The sequence below is a fragment of the Durio zibethinus genome, chromosome 5, assembly GCF_047325235.1.
Source record: "Durio zibethinus cultivar Kanyao isolate XHJ-2024 chromosome 5, ASM4732523v1, whole genome shotgun sequence".
Lineage (NCBI taxonomy): Eukaryota > Viridiplantae > Streptophyta > Magnoliopsida > Malvales > Malvaceae > Durio > Durio zibethinus.
In genome coordinates this window covers 30,980,793-31,006,140 of record NC_143166.1, presented here as the reverse complement: position 1 = coordinate 31,006,140, position 25,348 = coordinate 30,980,793, and the positions used below count along the sequence as shown (strand labels likewise).

General features: G+C 33.1%; 3 protein-coding genes across 12 annotated transcripts; 1 reads left to right on the top strand and 2 right to left on the bottom strand.

The window, feature by feature from the left end:
- Positions 1-4,356: 4,356 nt before the first annotated feature.
- Positions 4,357-6,069, bottom strand: LOC111282580 (uncharacterized). 2 transcript variants are annotated; one of them, XM_022870721.2, is made up of 5 exons: positions 5,924-6,069; positions 5,535-5,597; positions 5,282-5,365; positions 4,968-5,149; positions 4,357-4,568 (listed from the first exon to the last, which is right to left on the bottom strand). In XM_022870721.2, the coding sequence occupies exons 1-5, from the start codon at positions 5,940-5,942 to the stop codon at positions 4,470-4,472; spliced, it is 447 nt and encodes a 148-aa protein (XP_022726456.1). In that variant the 5' UTR covers positions 5,943-6,069; the 3' UTR covers positions 4,357-4,469. The 2 variants fall into 2 exon arrangements, with proteins under 2 accessions (XP_022726456.1, XP_089617632.1); XM_089761506.1 differs by lacking the exon at positions 5,924-6,069 and having other exon boundaries at positions 5,535-5,862.
- An 881-nt stretch (positions 6,070-6,950) lies between these two features.
- LOC111283039 (dynamin-related protein 3A-like) lies at positions 6,951-19,161 on the top strand. Its single transcript, XM_022871421.2, has 20 exons — positions 6,951-7,464; positions 8,035-8,317; positions 8,410-8,438; positions 8,535-8,636; positions 13,644-13,712; positions 13,797-13,856; positions 14,520-14,633; positions 14,719-14,767; positions 14,890-14,999; positions 15,508-15,600; positions 15,762-15,854; positions 15,943-16,080; positions 16,242-16,355; positions 16,459-16,554; positions 16,697-16,739; positions 16,992-17,140; positions 17,238-17,384; positions 18,022-18,074; positions 18,177-18,276; positions 18,519-19,161. Exons 1-20 carry the CDS (start codon positions 7,096-7,098, stop codon positions 18,783-18,785), a joined length of 2,478 nt encoding a protein of 825 aa, XP_022727156.2. The 5' UTR covers positions 6,951-7,095; the 3' UTR covers positions 18,786-19,161.
- Positions 19,162-19,368: 207 nt separating this feature from the next.
- On the bottom strand, positions 19,369-24,547 carry LOC111283040 (GATA transcription factor 17-like). Of its 9 annotated transcripts, XM_089761099.1 has the most exons (11): positions 24,163-24,547; positions 22,973-23,059; positions 22,755-22,888; positions 22,055-22,164; positions 21,810-21,941; positions 20,942-21,001; positions 20,659-20,780; positions 20,413-20,505; positions 20,200-20,296; positions 20,035-20,103; positions 19,369-19,888 (listed from the first exon to the last, which is right to left on the bottom strand). In XM_089761099.1, the coding sequence occupies exons 1-5, from the start codon at positions 24,307-24,309 to the stop codon at positions 21,913-21,915; spliced, it is 507 nt and encodes a 168-aa protein (XP_089617225.1). In that variant the 5' UTR covers positions 24,310-24,547; the 3' UTR covers positions 19,369-19,888; positions 20,035-20,103; positions 20,200-20,296; positions 20,413-20,505; positions 20,659-20,780; positions 20,942-21,001; positions 21,810-21,912. The 9 variants fall into 9 exon arrangements, with proteins under 9 accessions (XP_089617225.1, XP_089617224.1, XP_089617223.1 ...); XM_089761098.1 differs by having other exon boundaries at positions 20,200-20,310; positions 20,413-20,562; positions 20,942-21,941; XM_089761097.1 differs by having other exon boundaries at positions 19,369-19,796; positions 20,413-20,562; positions 20,942-21,941.
- Positions 24,548-25,348: the final 801 nt, after the last annotated feature.

Here is a 25,348-nt window from a genome sequence, read left to right as displayed (position 1 = left end):
CTATTTTATAGTTCCAAGCAAGATCAATTTTATTAATTACTTTCTCTCTCTTTTTCAAATTTTATGTGTCCCAATTTTTCGTTATTTTATTTTATTTTATTTTTACTACATCTTTGGGTTTCTTTTTAATAAACTTATGGACAAGAAAGTAGGACAATCAACTCTTTTTTATTGAATGATCTTGCCATTCAAATATTTGGGTTTAGCTTTCTTTTAAGCTTTTTTTTTTATGAGTTTATGTGTTTTTTAATATTTCTTTTTTGTATTTCTCTTTACATGTAGAATTAAGAATTAAGATTTACTTTGCTTTCCTTTTTGCTATCAAAGAAGGCTATCTAAGTAACTATATGGAGGATTTATTTATAATGTGGCAGATTAAGATGATGGTTGGTGTCAAAAAAGCCTAAACGAAGACACCAAGATGACAATGTAGTTGACGTAAAAAATGTGATGACGAAATTGATGTTTGTAAGTTCAATTTCACTATTTTTTTCATAAATTATTTATATTTCCACTCATTTTTTTATATTTTTTAAATCGTGTATTTGTTCTTTTTGAAGTTCATTAACAAAGGGATGTTGTTCCATTAAATGAATAGGGATGTTGGAGATTCAGATGAAGATTATAAACATCCTGTGTTTGATCTTCAGGTTCTCATTTTTCCTTTATTATTTTTCATTATCAAACTTTGAATGTTAAAATATTCTCATTTAACTAAAAATTTTACTTTAGGCATTCAATGTCGATGTTAAATTGAGGCTGCATCTTCTTATTTTTAATCAAATTATATGTCATTCATTTTTTTTGGTACTTAAGAGATGATAAAAGCTAAATTTATGTTCTTTTAATATAGATTAAACGATAAATTAATGAGTTCATTAAAGTGATTTTTACTCTATTTCAAGGTATGTCATATATTTATTTTGAATCTAAGACTATTCAAATTAATATTTGGAATTTGTCATAAACTTTTTCAAGTTTGAAAATGTTCGATCTTGACTTTACTTTCCTTGAAATGAACCATTTCACACTAGTTAATGGAAAGCCTTATCCTTTGGAAATGAGAGGTGAACTAAATGGCACTGCTTCTTTCATTAATTTTAAAAAGTATATGCCCTTTTATTAGTAGTTCTTTTTTATTTATTGTTTCAATGCCATACGGAGTAAGGATAAAATTCATCTAAATCAATTTCATTTCTCTATAGGTAGGATGGTATTGAATTTCCAATGCCATTTGGAAGAGTAATGAGTGCAACTAAAAACTACATTCATTGGCTAGATGAAAAGGTACACTAGATTTAATACATGGTTAGCCTTTTATCTAAAATCTTTTTTTTTTACTTACTAATGACCCAATTAGAGTGGAAACTTAAGCTGTATTACATATGATAGATATGACGGATTTATTAATCACCTTCTCATATATATTATCTTTAAGTAAACTTGAATATTCAATTTAATCCTCATGATTAGTTAACTATTTAGTTTACAATCTAAGAACTATGATAAAATTGGAGTAAACTACATTGCAATTCATTTAGTAGCTTTATTCAGAAGCATGGTATTAACTTTAAGAAAAAAAATCTTATAGACAAGTACAGCTTTGAAATTTACATTGTTGAACTCTAAATGATGCAATTGGACAATGCTAGTTGGAGGAAGTGCAAGTGTCACTAGGTTAATACGGTTGGTTCTCTTCTTTCCACACTCAAAGTTTTTAGGATAGGACTAAAACTATGTAAATTTGAGGTCATGCTTGTAATTTACTCATGTAATTTATTGCCAAATCAGGTTGGAGATCTTGGGTTTGCTTCTAAGCTTAAAAATTATGTAGAATATAATGGAGCTCCCAATGAAGATGAAGTATTGCACTACACTAGAGTAGTAATTGATGCAAGTATTCTGGCCCTTTATTCGTATTGTAATGTTGTTTACAGTGTGTTGTTTGTATAGTTTGAAATTGTTGAAACTTTGGACAATTTGTCATTTCGATAGTGTAACTTAAAATTGAAAGTTAATGTTTAGTTATTGTGAACTTATTGTCAAACTTACATGTTTTGGTATGATGTTGCATTGTCGCAGTAACTCTGGGTCTTTTTTCCTAACATTGTAGGTAAATGGTGGTTATGAATGTATTAAGAACTATTTAATACTTTTCTAATAAATAATTAAAATTTGAATCTAAATTGATGTGTTTGCTTTTAATGAATGCAGATTTTCAATGATGTTTTTCATAAAGTGAACAAAGCAACAATGAACGTGCTTCACTTGCTTGAACCTTATGTGACTTACAGGTATCTTTTACTTTTTTGCTTCCTTACTTTTTCTTTTAATATTTTATATACTTGTAATGTCTTATTTTTCAATAATGTATGTTTCTAGATACCTTAATCTCATCTTAGACATAATTTATACCTATTGTGATTGTATTATAGCTTCAACTTTTTGATAACCTACAGGTTAAACTAATAAAACCCATAAAAAAGTATGGATACAACATTTTCTTTTATTATACATTTTTTAAGTTTAAACTAATATATAACTGAATTTTACTCTCCTAGAGGAAAGATGGGTTTGAAATTTAGTATATAATAATAGTAACAAAAAAGAAAAATATTTATTTTAAAATATTGACTTTTAAATTAAAAAACATAATGTATATATTCAATTAATTGTTATATTTAATTTTGTATTCTTACCTTTAATTTTTAAAGTAATATGTTCATTTATAAGTTTTTTTAATTATTTTTTAACAAGTATATACTTTTTACATGACAAATAAAAGCAAAAAATATGCCTCACAAACTTATAGGTTAAATCCAAAAATAATAACTCCAAGTTACACTGAGTCGGTTTACACTTAACCCAATTCACCTTTTTCTTTTTTATTTTTTTGCCTTCCCTTATAATCCCTAAACTACATTGTTTGGTTACCTAACATAAACTTGTCTTTGAAAACCCTATCTCATTCTCATCCTATCCTCTTTCTCTTTACCGGTGTCGTCCCCTTTTTCTTAAAACGCTAATGCTACAGCCTTTCACCTTCTTTCCATTAATCAAATGCTATCAAACACTTAAGAATTGTTCTTCATCTTTCTTACAATTTCACCAATTATTTACCTATGAAATCTTAGATCTAAATTCACTTTCCCTACTACCATTGTCATCACCGAAAATCTTTGATTTCTAATTAAAATACCTAAAAGCATATTATATCCATTTCTCTATTCTGTATTCCCTAAGTTGCCTTATCGAAAAGCTAAAAGCTCCTATCTTTTTTATTTTATTTTTATTTTTTTCTTTAGTAATTTCTCTCTGTGTTACTTATCGCTATATATACATATTTGTTTAGACTTTTTTTTTTTTAACTTTTGAGTAATTTCTCTCTCTATTTTTTTTGGTATTGTTATTTATTGCCATATATACATATTTGTTTAGATTTTTTTTTTTACTTCTGAGTAATTTCTCTTTATCTTTTTTTGGTATTGTGTTATTTATTGCCATATATACAGATTTGTTTGGATTTTTTCTTTTTTCTTTTTTAACTTCTGTGTGATTGTATTATAATTTTTTGGAAAATTTGGTGATTTTTGAAATTTCTTATTGTCTGGTCGTTTATGATGAGTTAGGAGACAGTTTTATTTTAAAAATTGAATATTATTAAAATTTCAGATTTGTTGATTTTTTTTTAATTTCTATGTTGTGTTTTTTCTGAGGTCATGATTTTAAAAAATTCACTTTTGAAAAAAAATTTCTGACGTTTTTATGTCGATGTTGTGTTCTTTTTTCAGGGAAATGAATTGTTTGAAAATGATTTTTAAATTTTTTTAAAAAATCATATCTTTTTATTTTGTTGTATTTGTTTTAAATATAAGCTTACAGAAAAATAAAAAAGTTCAAGCTTTAATTGACATGGGCGAGCCTGTGTTTTAGTTGGGATATTAATTTCTATATATTTTCTATAAATTGTATAGATATATTAAGCAGGCCAGAAAATAAGGCATAGGTAAATGTAAAACACACTGAAAATTCATCTCAGCCTGGCCCAATAACGCCTCCCTACATTCTCTGTGTGAGCTGTTATATTCCGCAATCCATACTAGACCACAAAATAAAAGGAGGGCAAAGAAAAGAACGATAAGAGGGAGTCTGAGAGAGTAGAATAACATCTGAACTAGAAGATATCATCTCAGAACAATTTGTTCAAGCATTGCAAGAATAAGCAACCATCAAATTTCAATTGCATTTGATTGATTTGATCCAAAATCACCTCTCACTGGAGGTATAAATGATGGGAAACTAGTCGAAAATTCAATAATACCAAGGTTCAATCATTGAAACTATTTAGACGGAGTATTCTCTATATAGAGATTATTCGACCACTGACGGAGTTCAGCTTCCACAAAAGAGAAACGAAACTAAAATCCATAGCTGACACACCATTTCACGGTAACAAATGGGGACTGAACTTAGGCACCCAACATGGATCCTGAGTTCTTCCTGCACTCGGACAGCATATCCATGTAGAACTGACACTTGCTGATGTCGTTTCCATTGCTGCTCAGGCACTACAAGAAACACAAGAACAATAAAATATCAGTACATTAATGTTGCTAGAAGTTCTAAAAGAGACATCATTGTTGCTAGAAGTTCCAAAAGAGTTATGCATCATTCAATACAAAACATGAAGCATAGGAAATGTCGGCATCTACCAGAAGTATAAAACCTCAGAATCAAAACCGTGATTTAGTTAAGAAACCAGGGCCTTATGTGATTCATTCCAAATTAAGTAGAAGATATTGGGCAAACTGTAAATCCAGAAAGCACAATTAAACAGCTGCTAGAATCTAAGAATCATGCTTTCGATTCAAAGTTCCAGTCAGCCACAGCATGAAAAACCGTACCAATATTTTAACAAACTACTCGACTATCAAGTAACCGAACAACAGAAAGTGAAGTTCATATACATCTTGGAAAGACTTGGACTGGATGCTGCATGCATCAGAGCCGGCAAAACTATTAGTTGTGGTCGCAGGTGCAGGGGCAGCTACAGCCTCAGAAACCACAGTTTCATGTTGAATGGTCCGAGGACCCAGCACAGCATCAACAGCCCTGTGAGCAATGGCGCTTCCAGTGCCAAAAGCCATGCCTGTAATGCAAAGATAAAGAAAAGAATTAACAAGAATCAGAATAATGTATCATTACAAAGCAACCATATATATATATATATATATATATATATATAAAGCCATCTCAGATGGATATCTATGCACAAACATACCCTCAGCTATGGTAGAGCCTATGCTTCCGAGCATGGATCTACCACTTCCACTCTGAGCAGGAGCTGGAGGAGGAGCATGTTGAGCTGCAGCAAAAGGGTTAAATAGAATTAGACATGACATTCAATCGAAGAAATAACTACCAACAAAATCCAATTTTAAATCAACAACCCTCATATCAAAACGATAAATATCAAAGTTAATCAAGTGAAACTCTTATCTAATGTGCTATGTAAATTAAAACTTGAGTGGTACCTGATTGATGTGGCCGGCTGCGTGCAGGAGCAAGACGAGGGGCTGGGCGAGAAGCAGACCTTCCTGCAAAATAATAAGAACAAAAAGAAAACATATGTAAACGAAATGGAAATTTCAGAAACACCAAATAGAAGAAAATGGTACTTGTTAAAACAAATGGCATACAAATATCAATCAATCTTGCACCATCTTTGATAGAAAATGAATAATTAGACTAGTTTTAAAAACACAAAAGAATCTTACAAACTATCAAAATCAAAATAAATAAATCTAAAACAAAAAATAAAAACCAACCCTAAAAATCAGGTCAAAAGCATAGTATTAACTACAAATAAATTAGAGAAAAAGATAAAAAAAAATATTTTGGGTAAATGAGACAAGAAACTAACCAGAACTTCGGCGAGGCATGTTGAATGTTGTCTGCACAGTTAGAGATTTTTGTGGGTTTAGATGAATGTGTGGAAATTCTCTTTTATAGACACCGGCGGTGCATGGACAGAAAGATATTAGTTGTATACGTTACAAAATAAGACTGAATTATTGTTCAAAATTTTTTTAGGTAATTTTTATTAAATCCTAACTGTCAATATCAGACCTTCTAGAAGTGACAATGAACCTGATAATTTTTTTTTAAGTTTCAAAATTTTCGCACAAATAATTTTTTTCTTTTTTATAAAAATAGAAAATCTCATAATTTTTCTTTTCTATTAATAATAATAATAATATTTAAAAACAATACTATAATGTTTAAAAAATACTATAATATTAAAAAAAATACTAAGATAATTACATTTAGAAGTGAGAAAAATCAATTTAAATCAATTTATCCAAATCAATTTAATTGATTTAAGTCCATGAAAAATGATCACTTTGATTTGATTTATTTGATTTTGATTATAATTAATTTTTTGAATCAATTAAATTAATAAAATCAATCAATTTTTTATTTATAAAATTAATAATTAAATTGATCAAATTAATTAATTTTTTAATAAATAATAAAAATTAAAAAATTAAAATGAATATCTTTATTTATATTTTTTTGGTAAAATGTTATTAAAATTATTAAATTATTAAATTATTTAATTTAAATAATATTTAAATTTAAATTTTATTAAATTAAATTTTTAATTAAATAATTATTCATAAAAAAATAATAAAAAATTTAATCATTTAATAAAATCAATCGAACCAAATTAATTTTAAACAATTCAATTATAATTGATTATTTAAAATTTTTTTTATCAATTTAATTATTTATTTTTAAAAAATTAATTAATTTAGTTATTAATTTTTTTAAATGATCAAACCAACTTTTTACTCAACCCTAATTATATTTTTTTTAAAAAACTCAAAAAATTTTCAAAACATCAATTACATTTGCTCTTTTATTCGTATAATGAAAGGCAAAGCTACGACATCTCCTTCTCTTTCCAGAAACTTTAGTAAAAAAAAAAGGCTCCTCTCTGATTTAAAAAAAAGGAAAATAGTTCCAAAACCCTAGGGCTCAGAAAGTTTTATCTCTGATATTTTTTATAATTCAATTAATCATTGAAATTTAATGGCTGAAGAAGCAGCAGCAGCATCGATGCCGCCTCAATCATCTGCAGCTCCATTGGGATCTTCCGTTATACCGATAGTGAACAAGCTACAGGACATCTTCGCTCAGCTTGGTAGCCAGTCCACCATAAAGTTGCCGCAGGTCGCGGTGGTTGGAAACCAGAGTAGTGGCAAGTCCAGCGTGCTTGAGTCACTCGTTGGCCGCGACTTCTTGCCTCGCGGTTCCGATATCTGCACGCGACGTCCTCTCGTCCTCCAGCTCCTCCAGACCAAGCGTAAACCTGACGGTTCAGAGGAGGAGTATGGCGAGTTTCTTCACTTGCCTGGCAAGCGCTTCTATGACTTCACTGAGATTCGCAGGGAGATTCAGGTTATTTATTGCTCGCTTTTTATGATTGCGAAGTTCAAAAGTTAGGCATTTTGATTCTTCAATTCAAAAAGGTAGGTTTTTTAGCATGTACTTTGTTAAGTTAGGCATTTTTGAATTTTCCTTTGCTGACTGGTTGCTTAAGAACTTTTAAAATTGTGAGATAAACTTGGAAGCAAGAAAGATATATTTAGATGAATGTGAAATAATAAAGATGCATTTGGTGCTGGCACAATAGTCGTGATTAGGGAAATTGAGAGCTTGCCAAAAGGAATAATTAGGCTTTCTGTGACAATAATATTGAAATTCACTATGTTGGAGTTTTTAGGCTTAGATGGATAGTTACAGCGAGTGGAAAGAGGATTACTTAATTTACATGTTCTTGGTTAAGGATCGTAGCTAGATTTCTTCTCTCTCCCCTTGGCTCTCTGACAAACTCTAGCCTTTTATTGCTTGCAAGTTATAATAGGTTTTATGAGATCAAGAAAGAATGTTTGTGGCATTGATTTTTTTTTTCTTTTTTTAGGTATTAAAAAATGCCCCTATGCTAAGTAAATCTCAATTGGACTGCAGGCTGAGACAGATAGGGAGGCTGGAGGAAACAAAGGTGTGTCAGACAAGCAGATTCGACTTAAGATTTTCTCACCAAATGTTCTTGATATCACTCTTGTGGATCTTCCTGGAATCACAAAGGTTCCTGTGGGTGACCAGCCCTCTGACATTGAAGCTCAAATTAGAACAATGATCATGTCGTACATTAAACAGCCAAGCTGTCTGATTCTAGCTGTTACTCCTGCAAATTCAGACTTAGCAAACTCTGATGCGCTTCAAATTGCTGGAAATGCTGATCCTGATGGTAATTTCTACTATCAGAATCCCAACTTCTGCATTCAGTTGCTCTTTAATGTATATTTAATTGAATCATTTTGCTAATTTTCTGCTGGGCAGGCTATAGAACCATTGGTGTAATCACAAAGGTGCATCTTGAACGTGAAAATCTCCTTTTTAAATTATGACATGACTTATATATAAGCTGTTCTAGGTTTCTGATTAGTTATTTGTATTTTAATCAGTTGGATATAATGGACAGAGGTACTGATGCTCGTAACCTGTTGCTTGGAAAAGTGATTCCCCTTAGGCTTGGTTACATAGGTGTTGTGAATCGCAGTCAGGAGGTAACTGTATAACCTTACAGGAGTGAAGATATTAATAGATCACTTTGTATTTTCTTACTCTTTTTAAATAAATTATTTCTGAGTAGATTGTTGATGTGGATGATTTATCATTTTTACTGTTTTTCTTAAATATTATGCTGTAGTCATTCCTTCGAGATGTCTAATGGCTTTTTGTTCTTTCTTCATATTGCTCCATTGAATTAGAACATATATTAACTTTTTCTTGCCAGTTGAGATCTTCCTTTCGATTTACATGTCCTGTCAGTTTGTTTTTGTGGCACTGTCTATTTCGATTGGTGTGTGACATCCTCAAAACTTTTTATGTTTTTGGGCAACCTGAAGTTTATGTAGCATAGAGCAAAATGGAGCTTGAATTTGATAAATGTGAAAAAACTAAGAAATAAATCAGTGTGGAAACTGAATGTATATTGAAAAACTGCTTCTTTTGAATTATACAAGAATCTTAGGTTTATATACAACTAACTAGGGGTTAAACTAGGAAACTAAATCTTCCTAAAAAACTAATTCTATAATTGAGGGATTGTCTATCCTAATTTTAGGGATACAAATACTTAATTCTAGAGGTACAAATATAAATATACAGATTACAAGATTACAACCAGCTGTAAATAAGTGTTTTCCCACATTCCCCCTCAAGCTGGTGAATAGATGTTTTCCATTCCTAGCTTGGAAATAATTTCTTGAAATGTTGCACTGCTGAGACCTTTAGTCAACATATCTGCAAGTTGACCCTTGGTTGATACATAAGGTGTACAAATCAACCCATTGTCTAGTTTCTCCTTTATGAAATGCCGGTCTACTTCAATGTATTTTGTTCTGTCATGTTGCACAGGATTGTGTGCAATGCTTATTGCAGACTTGTTATCACAGTAGTCTCATTGGTCCATCCCACTTGATCTTCAAGTCTTCTAGGATAATCTTTAACCATAGTAGTTCACAAATTCCTTGAGCCATTGCTCTGAACTCTGCTTCAGCATTTGATCTTGCCACCACATTCTGTTTTTTACTCCTCCAAGTCACAAGATTACCACCTAAGAAAGTGCAGTAGTCTGAGGTGGATCTTCTATCAGTTACTGAACCTGCATAATCAGCATCTGTATATGCTTTTAGAACTAACCTCGAATTTTTTTTGAATAAGATACCTCTCCTAGGATTGGCCTTCAAATAGTGCAATATACGGTAGATAGCCTGTAGGTGCACTTCTTTAGGACTATGCATAAATTGACTTATCACACTCACATCATATGCTATATCAGGTCTAGTATGTGAGAGATAAATGAGTCTTCCAACTAATCTTTGGTACATCTCTCTATTTACAGTAGCATCTTCATTAGCTTCTCCAATTTTATGATTAGGATTTATAGGGGTATTTGCAGGTTTACATGCAAGCTTCCCAGTTTCCTTTAGAAGATCCATCACATATTTCTGTTGTGAGATGAAAATACCATGTCGTGAGTGAGCTACTTCAATTCCTAGGAAGTACTTCAATCTCCCTAGCTCTTTTATCTTAAATTCTCTAGCCAAACATTGTTTTAGAGATTCTCTCTCTTTTTCATTATCTCCAGTTACAATTATATCATCAACATACACTAATAGAACTTGACTCTCCTCGAATCAGAGTGCTTGATAAACAATGTGTGCTCTCCTTGACTCTGTTTATATCCCATTGCTAACATCACTTTGGCAAATCTCCCGAACCAAGCTCTAGGAGATTGTTTAAGGCCATATAAAGCTCTTTTCAGCCTGCATGCTTTGTTTGCTTCTAGATGACCTCCAAATCCCGGTGGAACCTTCATATATAGATCTTCTTCCAAATCACCATGTAGAAAAGCATTCTTTACATCAAATTGTTGAAGCTGTCAATTGTAATTTGCAGCTAATGATAACAAAATCCTAACTGTATTCATCTTGGCAACTGAAGCAAAGGTTTCCTGGTAATCCACTCCATAGGTTTGAGTGTAGCCCTTAGCCACTAACTTGGCTTTATACCTTTCAATAGTACCATCTGCCTTGTATTTTACAGTGAAAACCCATTTACACCCCACTGGATTTTTTCCTTTAGGCAACTCTACTAGTTCTCATGTCTGATTTTTCTCTAAGGCCTCCATTTCTATTTTCATGGCTTGCCTCCATTTCTCACTGGATAATGCCTCGGATAATATAGTTTGAGCAAAAGTAGTGTTTAGGCTCACAAGAAAATTTTTGTGGAATTGTGAAAATTTTTCAAATGACACAAAATTAGAGATTGGGTATAGTGGATGCTTGGTACATTAGCTGGTTCCTTTCCTAATGGTAATAGGCAGATCATAATCACTAGTTATAGTTTTAGGAGATTCATGCTCATTTTGAGAAACAGAGTAAACAATTGTAGTCACCTCATTTCCAGAGTTAGGATCAGGTTCTTGGACTAGCATTGGTTCAAGATCTGGAACTTTTCTTCTTGAGTACACCTGTAATTCCTTCATAGAATCAAGAACAATATTATCCTTTGTCACATCTTCCGTATTTGGAATGGGTTCAAACTCAAATTCAATGTTTGACTTGGGCTCAGCAGAAACAGGTTTTGACTCAGAAGAATTAATGGGTGTAAATGTTGAAGAAGGGGGCAAATCAAGCAAAAAAAAGTCTTTATCCTTATCTTCCATGAATGAAGTCTCCCTCTGAAGATAAGGTTGAGTAAAAAATGGTTTATTTTCTTCAAAAGTGACATCTGTAGAGACAGAATTTTTTGGTAGGAGGATGATAGCACTTATATCCTTTTTGAGTTGAAGAATACCCCACAAAAATACACTTAATCGCTCTTGGATCCAACTTTCCCTTGTTATGACTGTGAACGTGAACAAATGATGTACAACCAAATATCCTAGGTGTGAGATTGTTTGTGGTATTGAGGTTGGGATAAAATTGTGAGAGTAGTTCCATAGGAGTTTTAAATCCCAAAACTCTTGAAGGTAACCTATTTATAATGTGTGTGGCAGTGAGAGCAACTTCCCCCCAGTAAGATTTAGGTACATTTGCTTGAAAAAGAAGGGAGGGGGTGTGGCTAGTGAATGGCTGTTTTTCCTCTCTGCCACTCCATTCTGCTGTGGAGTATTAACATAAGATGACTCATGGATAATCCCCTCTTTTTGGAAATAGGTGGATAGACTCTGGTTGAAGTAGTCTCTTGCATTATCAGACCTAAATCTCTTGATTCTCACTCCAAATTGATTTTGGATCATGTTTTGGACGTTTAAAAACACACTATTCACATCTGATTTGGATTTAAGTAAAAAAACCCAAGAGACCCTGGTACAATCATCTATGAATGAAACAAACCATCTCGCACCAGAAATATTAGAAATTGTAAAGGGATGCCAAATGTCACTATGAATCAAGTAAAAGGGAGTAGAACTTCTTTTGTTACTGATTGGAAAAGACACGCATCTATGCTTTGCAAGTTCGCAAATATCACAATGAAAATATTTGACATTTAATCCTTTGAACAAAGAAGGAAACATGTTTCTCAAAGTTCCAAACGAAGGATGTCCAAGACGAAAATGATAAAGCCAGTTTTTGTCTTTATTGAAAGATTTTTCAGAAAGAAACGACAAAGGTAAACTATTCTTGATATTACTTATGTTATTTGATGTCTTAAGATAGTTAAGTCCATCCTTCTCTTTAGCAAGTCCAATCATCTTCCTTGAACTCTGGTCCTGAAATTCACAATAAGAGGGATAAAAAGTTACTTTGCAATTCATATCTCTGGTAAGTTTTTGTATAGATATCAGATTAGTAGACAATCCAGGAACATGAAGAACATTTTTGAGAACAAAGGAGGGATTAACTTGAACATCTCCTAATCCTGCCATTGTAGTAAGTGAACCATCTGCAACAACAATTTTCTTATTACTAGAACACAGGTTATATGTACTAAACTTTTGTGAGGAATGTGTCATATGGTCGTGGCTCCTGTGTCAATGACCCAAGAACTCGTAATAGGCTTAGTCGAGACATTTAATCCATGAGAACCGGAAGCTTTACTTGAATTAGAAACCTTACCCAAAGAACATACCATAGTAGGCTTTTTAAGGATTTTCAATAAGTTTTTCAGTTTTTCAATCTCTTCCCTATCGAACTCTCCTTGTTTCTGAGACATCTGTAGTACTCTAGTGATTTTCCCAGTTGACATTTCCTCAAATTGGGTGGTAGTGATATCTTTCTTTGAAAGGGTTTGGCAATGAAGGCCTAAATAGGATTCGGCAAGGAAGGCCTAAAACAGAAGTTAGCAATGAAGGCTGAAAATTTTGCTTCCCAAGAAGAGCCTAAAGCTCTGATTCCATGTGGAAAAACGAAGAAATAAATCAGTGTGGAAACTGAATGTATATTGAAAAACTGCTTCTTTTGAATTATACAAGAATCTTAGGTTTATATACAACTAATTAGGGGTTAAACTAGGAAACTAAATCTTCCTAAAAAACTAATCCTATAATTGAGGGATTGTCTATCCTAATTTTAAGGATACGAATATTTAATTCTAGAGATACAAATATAAATATATAGATTACAAGATTACAACCAGCTGTAAATAAGTGTTTTCCCACAATAAACCTTGATGATTATTAGTCAAAGGCATCAAAACAGAATCACTAAAATGTTTCAAAGGGGAAAAAGCCAAGTACATGGCTGATTTTTCCAGCATAACATGTCAATAAAGACTAAGGGCATTTGAACTTCTGAAAATTGCTGGTCACTAGACCAGGAATGAAGTGTAAAAACCATGTATGCAAGAGCTTCGATGTGGGTAACTCTACTGCCTCAAAGCCCTTCTATTTCTTTCCATCCACAAAAGCAACTAAAAGCTATTTTATTGGTTAGTAAATTATTATAGTTTTGCTTCTAGATGACTTTTTTTTTTTTTTTTCTATATCATATACTGCTTATCAGGTATCATTTTACTAGTGTGCTGATATTATGATTGCACTTTGAATATTGCTCTCTACACAGGACATTTTGCTCAACCGGAGTATCAAGGATGCCCTTGCGGCAGAGGAAAAGTTCTTCCGCAGTCGTCCAGTATGGCCCCAACCTTTAGCAATTGTTCATGGTTTGATACAGTTTCCATCATCAATTTGCTTACCTCTTTTTGCTGGTGCATAGGTATATAATGGTCTAGCTGATCGTTGTGGTGTACCTCAGTTGGCGAAGAAGCTGAACCAGGTAAGATATTTGCAAGATAAACAACAACAACAACAACAACACACTAAGCCTTATATCCCGTGTTCTGGGGTTTGCTGTATGAAAAACCAAATAAGAGAGTCAAATTAGATTGTTGTTTGAATCCTCTTGCGCCACTTATTTCTAGCAACAACCATCTTTTCATCTAATTCATTAACCATCATATCATTTTTTGCAAGATGAAGTTTCCAAATCTTTTATGCAGTATAATTCAAAATTTCGAATGTCAAACGTTGTTCCATTGGCCACACTTTCTATAAATATTTATTTCCCCATGTCCACTCATTTATCCCCCTTGCTTATACTATGCATTTGGTGGAAAAAGATCTCCAATTTACTTCTGATCAGATTATAACGTGGACCTACTGTAAACTCGCATCATTATGCTCTCTCTAGAGAAATTCTCTGTAGGTTAGTTATAGCTTGAGCATTCTTGCTTTCCTTTGTCCTTTTACCTGAATGAGGTCACCTTCATGTTTATAGGATCTATTGAAGGCTATAATGCTAGTTGAGGTTGTATTTGCAATCCTCTTATTTCAGCCTTGTGCCCCGTTGTGCATGACAAAGAGACATGTATAGCCTGGCATAGGGGGAATTTCTGTATTCTATCTTGTTTTTGAGTCTTTCTATGCTATTTCCTATTAGATTTTAGTACAACATATCAAGGCGATACTTCCTGGGCTGAAGTCACGCATTAGTTCTGCACTGGTTACTGTGGCAAAGGAGCATGCAAGCTATGGAGAAATCACAGAATCAAAGGCATGTATATTTGTTTGTTTACCTGGAACTTGGTTGAGAGAAAACATCTAAAATAATTTTCTTACGACAAAGTCATAACTTATAGGCTGGCCAGGGAGCTCTTCTACTGAATATACTTTCGAAGTACTGTGAAGGTAAATGTTTTGATTGGCTGTCTGTAAATTTCCTTATTAATATTTTGAAACACCTATTATATTATATATACATTCTACTAAATTGGTAATGATACAATGAATCAATGCTTTGTTGGAAACAGCATTATCATCGATGGTGGAGGGGAAAAATGAAGAAATGTCTACATCTGAGCTTTCTGGTGGAGCAAGGATTCATTATATTTTCCAATCAATCTTTGTTAAGAGCTTAGAGGTGTGTAGACTGATATTTGTGCCTTTGATATTTGCATGCCTTTTCACTCTGAGGTATTTTTCACTATCTGGATTTCCTTTCTAGTCCATGTTAGAGGTGCATTATGTTATACATGTACAAAAGTTGGTCATCAATTACTATCTTTCATTGTTAACATTTCTGTTGATTCTAGCAATGTGAGCATTTCACTCCCCCATGGATGATTTCATGCATGGTCTCAGTAAGGACAAGTTAAAATAATAAATATAACAACCTAATTGGTATAAGTGGTTATCTGATTTCATGATATTAATGATATTAATTTCACCTTCCCTCCGTTTTTGGCAATAAAATGAAACTTTCTGACTTTTTGAGCAGAGCCACTGCTTAATTTAAAAAAACATTAATAGTCTTACATTGTAACACCAAAATTAATTGGTGATGCACAGACATCTCTGAACAAGTGTCTTTATGTAAATAGTTTTGTCTGGTGCTGGTTGAGTTAGTCATTAACTGATTTGTTGTACAGGGGGTTGATCCATGTGAAGACTTGACTGATGATGACATTAGAACTGCCATTCAGAATGCAACTGGTCCTCGATCTGCATTATTTGTACCAGAAGTACGTTGTAGTGGTTTCTACTTTAAACGTTTAATCTAAGAATATTTTGTTTTTACACAGATCTAAATTGCTGTTTTCCAAATTGTTGCCTGGAATTATTTTATGGAATTATTTTATGTTAAACTTAGTTCATATTGTTATAATTCAACTTTTATGTATAGGTCCCATTTGAAGTACTTGTTCGAAGGCAAATAGCACGGTTGCTGGATCCAAGCCTTCAATGTGCTAGGTTCATATATGATGAGTTAATAAAGGTGACTTTCTCTTCCTGATTATCATTGTAGTCTCATAGCCCTGTCACTTGACAATGTAGATTTTCTAATAAAATTGTTCTCTTTCCAGATTAGTCATCGCTGTATGGTGAATGAACTGCAGCGATTTCCTGTTCTGAGAAAGCATATGGACCAAGTTATTGGGAATTTTCTCCGAGAGGGCCTCGAACCATCTGAGACAATGATAGGACATATTATTGAAATGGAGGTTCGCTTTTGCTAATTTTAATTTTATCTAGTTTTATATTTCTTTTCTGTTTCTGCTATAAACTATGAACTGGGTACAATTAATGTGCAATATATTTTATATTCATATGTTATTTTCAAAGAGCTTTAGCCATATAGGATATATGCCATTCAATTTTGCAGATGGATTACATAAATACTTCCCACCCAAATTTTATTGGTGGGAGCAAGGCTGTAGAGCTTGCCAATCAACAGATAAAGAATTCCCGGGTTCCTTTGCCTTTATCTAGGTCGAAGGTAGGTCTATACTAATAGTCATTTCTCTGGAATTATTGCTATTATTTAATCCTAAATCCTCTTGATTTTCATTCTTTCCCCGTTTCTTTGTTCACTTTATCAGGATGGTTTAGAGCCTGATAAGGTGCCTACTTCTGAAAGAAGTATTAAGTCTCGAGCTATTCTTGCAAGACAAGTTAATGGAATTGTGGCTGATCAGGCATGAAAATTTATGTTTATGCTGCCTAATACATGCTTTCCTTCCCTGCCTTTTCCTTTTTGCTTTTGTGATCTTTTTTTCTCCCTCATCTTTCTGTCATCTATATAAATAACTTGCCACTTTTTACTCAATTTGTATGCAGGTAGCCCATCCTGTTGCAGATGTTGAGAAAGTTCCATCCACTGGTAATGCATTTTATGCTGTCATTTTGAATTTGTTAAATAGGTTTCTTTAACATCTGATGTTCTTTTTGTGATAGTTGTGCGATAAGAATTGAGGGTCTTCTCTCTCTCTCCCCAACCCCCCTTTTCTTTCTGATAGGGGTCTGGGGGATTGTATGATGTGAATTATTATTTTTTAGATAGTTCTCATCCTATTTTGAGATAATTATCAAGCTGCATAAGAGTAAACTATGTTCTATATGTGGGTTTTATCAGGAAGCAAAAGTGGGTCAACTTGGGGTATCTCATCAATATTTGGTGGTGTTGATAACCGCTCGTCAGTGAAAGAGAGCTCAACAAACAATCCATTTATTGAACCTGTTGAAAACATGGAACACACCTTTTCCATGATCCATTTAAGAGAGGTGCATACACATCGGATAATCCATCAAGGATCCAGTGCTAACTTAAAACAATATGTGTTAGTTCGATCTTGACAATCATGTTTTTTATTCTTTTCAGCCCCCACCTGTCTTGAGACCTTCAGAAGACCGTTCAGAAAATGAAGCTATTGAAATTACTATCACCAAATTGCTCTTAAGATCATACTATGACATTGTTAGGAAGAATGTAGAGGACTCTGTGCCTAAAGCAATTATGCACTTCTTGGTAGGCTTGAAACTGAATACTTTTGCTAATTATGTTTCTTGTGCCTTCTGCTATTTTATCCATGTTCATGGCCAAGTTCCTGATAACTATGAAATTCTGAAAAGCATTATGGTGTTCTAGTTAGGAGTACATTGTATAACTTTCCAGCCAAATTAATTTCCATTTTTCCCCTTACATAAGTTTAGCAACAATTTGGCTTGACCTAAACAAGAGTTGGTGCTAAGTATGTTGATTTCCATCCTCCACTATTTTAATCTAGAGAAAAACATATATCGTTCATGCTGAACAAGGTTGCTGTTTATTATTATTATTATTATTATTATTATTATGTGGTTGATGTGTTTTAAATTATATTTGAATAGGCATGATTTACATGATTGCATGAAAGTTGTATCCAGTTTTACTTGTCGAATTAAAAACATGGAGCTAGCCTGTCGGTCAAAAAGTTTGCTTGAGCTTTAAGAAGTTATGTTTGCCATATATTTATTATATTGAAACCTGGAACTATTGTAATTTCTTGTTTAAGTGTACGTTGTCTTCCTAAATCCTAACAGTTGTTTGTAGTGCAATAGTGCACTGTTAAACTAAAGCATTGCATGAGTATTGATTTGTGTTTGTTGATAATATCTATATCCAGGTAAACCATACAAAACGCGAACTTCACAATGTCTTTATCAAAAAGCTTTACAGGTATATAGAGATTTGTGCCATTTGACTTGATTTCAGTTATATATCCTTTTGATAATCTCTATTGACTGTTGAGTATCCTGTATGCCTTCCGATCCAAAACAGAGAAAACCTGTTTGAAGAAATGTTACAGGAACCTGATGAGATTGCTTCAAGGAGAAAACGCACACGAGAAACACTCCGAGTTCTCCAACAGGCATTCAGGGTGGGTTCTCTTGACTGCATATCACCATGTAAACATATCATAATCTCTACAATGGTCACAAGAATTTTCATCTGTTTGTTAAGAGGACAAATGCCTAATGTCTTTTTCCATGTTGACATGCATTTCAATAATTCATCACATTACCTGATGCTCAACTACTGGTTAAATTACAACATTAACTATGGAGGAAGCAGCAGCCACATTTATTCCTTTTTTTTTTTTTCTTAAATCCTTATGAATAGACATTGGATGAATTGCCATTGGAAGCTGAAACAGTTGAGAGGGGATATAGTTTGGGTTCTGATCCAACAGGCCTGCCAAAGATCCATGGACTTCCTACATCATCAATGTATTCTATAACAAATGACTTTGCAGCTTCTCCAAAAAACCCAAAATCTCGCAAGTCATCTCACTCGGGGGAACTACAGCCACACTTGTATGCTAACGCAGATTCAAATGGAAGTGGATGGAGTTATATGCCAGGCCTTTATCCTACAGTTGATCTGTAAGCCATTTGAATGTGCAATTTTGCATATAGGTCCAAGTTCCTTCTGTCAAATATGGAAGCATTATTTTCATTTAATTGCTTAGTCTAATTTCTCCCCCAACATCTTTGGAATTCCTCGAACTAAATAGATTTCCACAAATCATGAATTTGCATTTTGCTCGATATATTTTCCTTGTTCTACTACCATAATATAGTGTTATAATTGCATTGTTTATAGCTCCACTCTAGAAAGAATAATGGAAGTGAAACAATATTTTTTCCGTTATATTTTTTTTCTCCCCCGTATTTGTTGGTTAGAAACCCTACTGTTTGGGTGAAAAATGTATTTAGATCAAGAATGTTAGCAATGGTGTTTACATTGATGTGAAATTTGAATCTGCATTTTGTTTTGCCTGCAAAGAAACGTATAATTGCAGTTTTGCATTTGATGGTGTAAAACTCAGGAGACATTGCACACCAATTGTGTAACTTATGCTTCCTCCTGGCACTTTGCACCATTTAACTCTAGCTGACAATGAATCACCAAATGCCTGTTGGATTTGTACAACTTACAATTACATTGGTTTAATGGAAAAAGGCAGAAATGAAGGGGAAAAAAAAGGCACAAAATATTATTCACATTATATAGAATAACAAAAAAGGCAGTGTTCAGTCTAGCAACTCACTATAAACAACAGATCTCCGGAAATATATTGTTAGTCAATACCAGCTCTGCCTGATCAAACATGTTAGAAACGAAAGCTCTATCTGGAAGCATTGCACGTCACATACACATGGAAAGATCTTACGTCCCAGGCCACACGGTCCCAATGTTGGTATCATCAATGTCAACCCGAAAGTTTTGTATTTATGAATTTGCAGAAGTAATAGCATTTTTGGCTATTAAGCCCATCTGAAGTATATGATTGATGCCAGGTTGCTAAAAAACCACTACGTGCTCATCAAAATATGAAGGAATCTCAAAGTCTGACCCAGAAGCATCGGCAAGCTCTTGCAGTGTTTGCTGCATGTCCTGATGCATGTAGACAAACTTACTTGGAGAGTAAAGTACGCCTTTGAGAGCTCCTCACGAATGTTCAGCACAAAAGGAGACATAATCTCTCCCTTATGCAATTATTTAAGAGAACAATATTACTACTTAACATCAAAGCTAATACATCGTTGCCATCAAACCCATTAAACTAAAATTGCTTCCTTTGGCCAAAACAAGAAAATAAAATAAAATAAATTGCTTGTAACCAACACAATACCTCATCATCAAGGTTGACTGAGGAATACTCCCCTTGGATGGGGAAAGGATGTGAATTTGCTGCAAATTCCTGCATATCAGTGGACAACATTTGGTAAATCAACAAAATCAATCACTTGCAAACTGGTATTGACAAAATTTGGAAAATCAGTAAATCTGCAATCACCTGCAAACTGAAAAATCGAGCTATTGAACCTCTGCAGCGTGTGCAGCAAGAAGACAACATAATATGGCTTATAAAGAACTCACTTTGATTGTCACTACTGAAAAAAAAAAACTTGGTACATCAAGTTTGTAATATCATGTCAGCTTAGAAAATGCCTTATAATTGGAAAATCACAAGATGAATCCCTCCCATCCACCATTAATAGATTCTCACCTGCCTGTTAGATCTTATCAAATCATTTTCAGAATCCAAAGGTACAGGTTTGGTCTCCTCTGGGCTTCCCTGATGATAGAAAATGGAAAGTCCCTAGAGCCATGCCAGGATGAAGCATCAATGGTCTGTGTTTCACAGTTAACAATGCTTCTATTGATGAAACAAAAGTACATTAGATGGGACAACCAACAAAAAACCTAGCTAAAGGTAAATGCATAAAGCTTAGTGCATCATCAAACTCCATACTTGAAAATATTTTAGATTCATGTTTGTCGTAACTGATCAAAGGAGACCAATAACTGCTCATCATCCTTGGCAAAAGAATTTTCTGGTTCCATGGTTGAAGGCTTAATATCAGTTGGAGTTTCCTGTGAGATAAAGAGACTTATTTCTGAAATGAATAAAATGTCTAGTTGGTTCACAACTAAAAAGAACAATAATTACAACTGAAATTAGATTGTTAAATTAAGTGAAGAATTTTAAACCTATGGTAGTGAACAAGAACACATCAGTATCTCCATATACATACCGGCTCATTTGGATCAAAGTGAGCATTCCCCCCTTCTTTTCTAAGATCTCTCAGTGTTCCCTTGAAATAAAAAATATAAAGAACAACATGGTAAGCTGCCCAAAAAGACTCGTATTAACTTTATGGATACTGAAGCATCTACTTGAGAAGGAAAGCTCCTACTGCATAGTAGGAAATTCAGTATGGGGAAAGATCCAGGTCAATTACAAAACGAAGTTATCATGCTAAAGAGATTTGGTAAGAAATGTAGAGCAGAGCCACTGCAATTTACCTCAATTCCTCCTCTATGGGGAGAAGAGCATGTAAGTTCATGTGTTTTCACAAATTTATCCACATGTATGTTTTATCCATTTTCTTCCCTTTCCAAAACTACCAATCAGCACCATCTAATTGCATATCAAGTGCACTATTAGAGCCAAGAGTACTCGTAACTTTGGCCATACTTTCAACAGTCCACTCTTTCTTTAAAATAATGTCATAATCTAATTAGCCATATTAAATCAACAGTAGCCACATTGGTACACTAGCCTGTATCCAATGATAATTTAAATGAATGTTGTGTCCAGAACAGATACGAAGAAGGTAAGAAAGTAGACTCCTCCCAATAGAAGGAAAATCAATCCTCAAATAATTGAAAATCTAATAATGACAGTAACATAGATGGTTATCTCAAGTTAGACTTGTCATAGTTTATACCTACAAGTGTTACAAAAAAAGTATCATCACCCACCAACCAACAAAATCTGTCAAAATCCGAAAACTTCTTAACCAAATGAAATTCAAGTTTGAATGTCTCCAACCATACATAATTATGTCATCAAAAAATAATTATAAGTAACTGAGAAAAGAAGCTTCTATAGCAACTTACAACCATTCTACACATACTTTGTTTGCTCACATAAGGCCGCAAGCATTGCAAAGTGTTATGGGGCCAGCTGGCCCCCTACGCATTGCTGGAGTTAACCTTTCACTTACCCCACAATGTTGACATCTATGCAAACTGATAAGAAAAGCAAAAATGCAGAACAAAAACATAAGCATTAACACAATTAACATCAACATGAAAGAAACAAAGTAAGCTTCAAACTTATGCAGATTTAGGAGGGCAATCACTTTGATCACTGCTTCCATCAGCTGAGTTGTAGCACTCCTTCAATGATGCAAACTGTCCATTCTTACAATGCATCCCAGCAGACAAGCAAATTTGAAGTGCACTTAGAAAACTGGTGAACAAGCAATAGAAGTTCTTTGGGGATGAGATAATTTCCAAATTTACAAGCCCAAGGAAAGCTTGCACACTTGAAGAATGCTATTATGTGATCTTTATTTATTTATTTTTAAGCAGCTCAGCTCCAGAGCATACAATAAACAATTTTAAGGCCCCAAATCAAATTAATGGAAAAGCTTATCCCTCCAGAATCCACCCTATCTTGTAAACCTATCAAAGAAAAAGGTAACAAAGCCTAGATTATGTACCAATGATATCCTTAAGAAAAATATATCAAGTATCCATCAGACCTGACAGATGAGATGTCAAGTGCAGCTTGGTGAAGGATCATTAAGCTATTTTCTAATAGGTGGCGAACCTCAGTAAATATGTGCAACACTGATGCTCCAGAGGGACTATACAAGCATAGCCAAGGCTTGAAAGAATAGATGTTGTAATTATGTTATATAATTAAAGAGCAACAGCAGTATGCTTTTATCACATATACAAGCCAAATTAGCATTTTAACTTCTTATGAGAAAAATCTCAGTTGCACTAGAAGTCCTAAAGTCTAAGAGCTACTTATCAACAAACAAGGTGACATACCTCTGAGCAACCTCTTTTCGGCAAGTATAATGAATTTTCTTTTCAAAGCATCTCTCTTTCCTCTTTTCACGGAATCGTAATAGGGAGGCAATTCTTTGTGAAAACTCCAAGCCTCGTGAAGAATCAACTACAACCTTGAACATATTTTAAGGAAATATTAACAACCGAAGCCATAGATTCAAATAAATTTCCACAAATGTCATATGCATATAGGATACCTTGAGCTTTTCTTCTTGTAGAAATGCTGAGCTGGGCACATTAATTGATGCATCATGTACTCCCAGTAGTAATAAAACTGCTTGCACCTGTGAAATCCGTGCAAACAAATCAAAATATAAAAACCCAATTATTCAAGAGAGTTAAATGTATTTCCCTTATGCTTTATTCCTAGTTGAAGCAATCATAGAAATCGTTTTGAATCATCTAATAAATCCCCTTCCCCAACTAACAGGGAAAAATAGGAGAAAAGCCTCGTATAATATAACTAGCTGAGTGGCTGACATGAGCTGAGAAGTGAACATAAAAGTTAAAACAGAGAATCCTTTTTTATACCTTCAAAATAACAATAACCTATTGAGGCATACTAAACCTGCCCTTAACACCAGTAGCAATTTTAATTACAGCTTGTCCACCATGGTCATCCCCACACCACTAAGAAAAGGCTGATGTCAATCTAATTTTCCCACCCTATTGCCACAAGTGGTATAGCACATTTATATGCCACAACTCAACCAATGGAGTGAAACTTTTCCCCTCACAACCACAAGAAATCCTGAATGTCTGATGAAAAAACAGAAGGAAAAAAAACAATAGAAGGCATGCACAACTAAGCCTAAATTTACATTCCAAGATTTTCCAATCCGCATCATTGCACAGTCAATTATAGGATCTCTCAACAATAAAGTTAGATCGTTAACAATTAATTTTAAACCTACAACCTCAGATATGGAGGCCAGTGGACATCATTACCGATAAGGCAGCATCTTAAGTCTGAAAATCACTTGGAGTAGCGCCAGGATTGACAACATGATCACTAAACACAAATAAGAAACAAGCTCTCATTGTAAAATACAAAGTCTCCTCAGTTATAACTAAAAAATGGCAACACATATGCAAAAATAACTAATCTCAACAGCAGCATTCCTACATTTTGACTGAATCAAAAACTAATCGATTTTAGCAAGATTTAGCAGAGCCAATGGATCATAGTAATTCACAAGTCTCAAGAGCTATTCTCCTTCGTTTACAGTTAGGTAAGACCAACAACAAAAGGGTACTTATCAACATAACCGTTCAACTCTCCACATTTCCAAATAAACAGTTACATCCAACAACAAACACTACAAATACAAGCTCCATATGCAACCAAACAATTAGAAAACCTAAAAAAGAAGAAAGAAAATCAAACCTTTTCCGAAGCAACTGCAGGGAAGATATAGACCTCGCCCTCAAAAGCGATGGTGAGTTCACTGGTTCGAGTCGTATGAAAACCGCCTCCTCCTCCAACTCCATTCCCATGGCGGCTTACTAAACTCACCACTCCATTCATGGCCATCTCGTGAGCTCCGTTAATGTCTTATGCCTCAAATACCCCATCATCATCTTCATCTCCATACGGTCTCGCTAGCAGTCCCCGCTGGTTTACCGTATCCATTGCTACACCATCACACAAATAAAACCGCCACCATCTCTTCTAGAAGTAAACTAAAAAATCCTAAAACCCTAAACCTAAAAATTGGATAAAAATGAAAAAAAAAAAAAAACAAAAACAAAACAGAAGAACGCTGTTGTTTGAAGAGTGAAAATTGGTTGTTTAAACTTTAAATTAAGCCATAATAATAATAATAATAATAATAATAATAATAATAATAATAATGAGAGAGTTTGTTTTAGTAGTAAGAAAATGTGAGAAGCTAAGAGTGGGAAATTAAAAAAATGGGAAACTATTAACAAATAAATAAAGTAATTAAAAATCACCCAAAAGAAAAGTAGCATAATTAAATTAATGATTTTTATGAGTATTTTTATTTTATCTATGTATATAAATATCTTAATTTTAATTCCACTCATTAAAACATTTGTGTTGATTGAAAAACTTGGATTTTTCATTTTACTTTTTTTCATTTTTTTCAATAATTTTGGCTTTGATTCAAGTATTAGAATATTTTTTATAAACGTAATATGCATTAAATTATATAATAAAATATAAATATTTTTTAAAATAAAAATAAATCAATTACATTTACAAATATTTTTATGATATAAATTATATATTTTGTCAATAACTTTTTAAATATATTTATTTTTTTAGTTTTAATTTTATTGAATTATCATTGGTAACAAAATACAATTATACTCTTATTGATATATGTTAAGATACATTAAAATAAATATAAAGATAAAATACAATTTAAAAAATATCTATAAATTTTTTGGTTGCAATTTTAAATATAAAAATGAAAAAAAAAATATGAAAGTAATATAATTTAAAATTTTAATCAAAATTATTTATAAATTAAAAATATATATGTCTATTTTATGTTTAACGGCATAAATTACAATATAATCTTTTTTATATTTTATACGTATTAAAT

Excerpts from the sequence above, each read along its gene's own strand:
- LOC111282580 (XM_089761506.1), bottom strand. The coding sequence starts at position 5,697 with ATGCCATTTGTTTTAACAAGTACCATTTTCTTCTATTTGGTGTTTCTG. Across the intron at positions 5,150-5,281 it reads AGGCTCTACCATAGCTGAGG|GCATGGCTTTTGGCACTGGA; the intron begins GTATGTTTGTGC and ends TTTGCATTACAG. Across the intron at positions 4,569-4,967 it reads AGTCCAAGTCTTTCCAAGAT|TGCCTGAGCAGCAATGGAAA; the intron begins GTATATGAACTT and ends TGTTTCTTGTAG.
- LOC111283039 (XM_022871421.2), top strand. The coding sequence starts at position 7,096 with ATGGCTGAAGAAGCAGCAGCAGCATCGATGCCGCCTCAATCATCTGCA. Across the intron at positions 7,465-8,034 it reads AGATTCGCAGGGAGATTCAG|GCTGAGACAGATAGGGAGGC; the intron begins GTTATTTATTGC and ends ATTGGACTGCAG. Across the intron at positions 13,713-13,796 it reads AGTTCTTCCGCAGTCGTCCA|GTATATAATGGTCTAGCTGA; the intron begins GTATGGCCCCAA and ends GCTGGTGCATAG.
- LOC111283040 (XM_089761092.1), bottom strand. The coding sequence starts at position 24,309 with ATGGCCATGAATGGAGTGGTGAGTTTAGTAAGCCGCCATGGGAATGGA. Across the intron at positions 23,070-24,163 it reads CCTGCAGTTGCTTCGGAAAA|GATTTCACAGGTGCAAGCAG; the intron begins GGTTTGATTTTC and ends TTTGTTTGCACG. Across the intron at positions 22,165-22,754 it reads CGAAAAGAGGTTGCTCAGAG|TTTTCTAAGTGCACTTCAAA; the intron begins GTATGTCACCTT and ends CTTGTTCACCAG.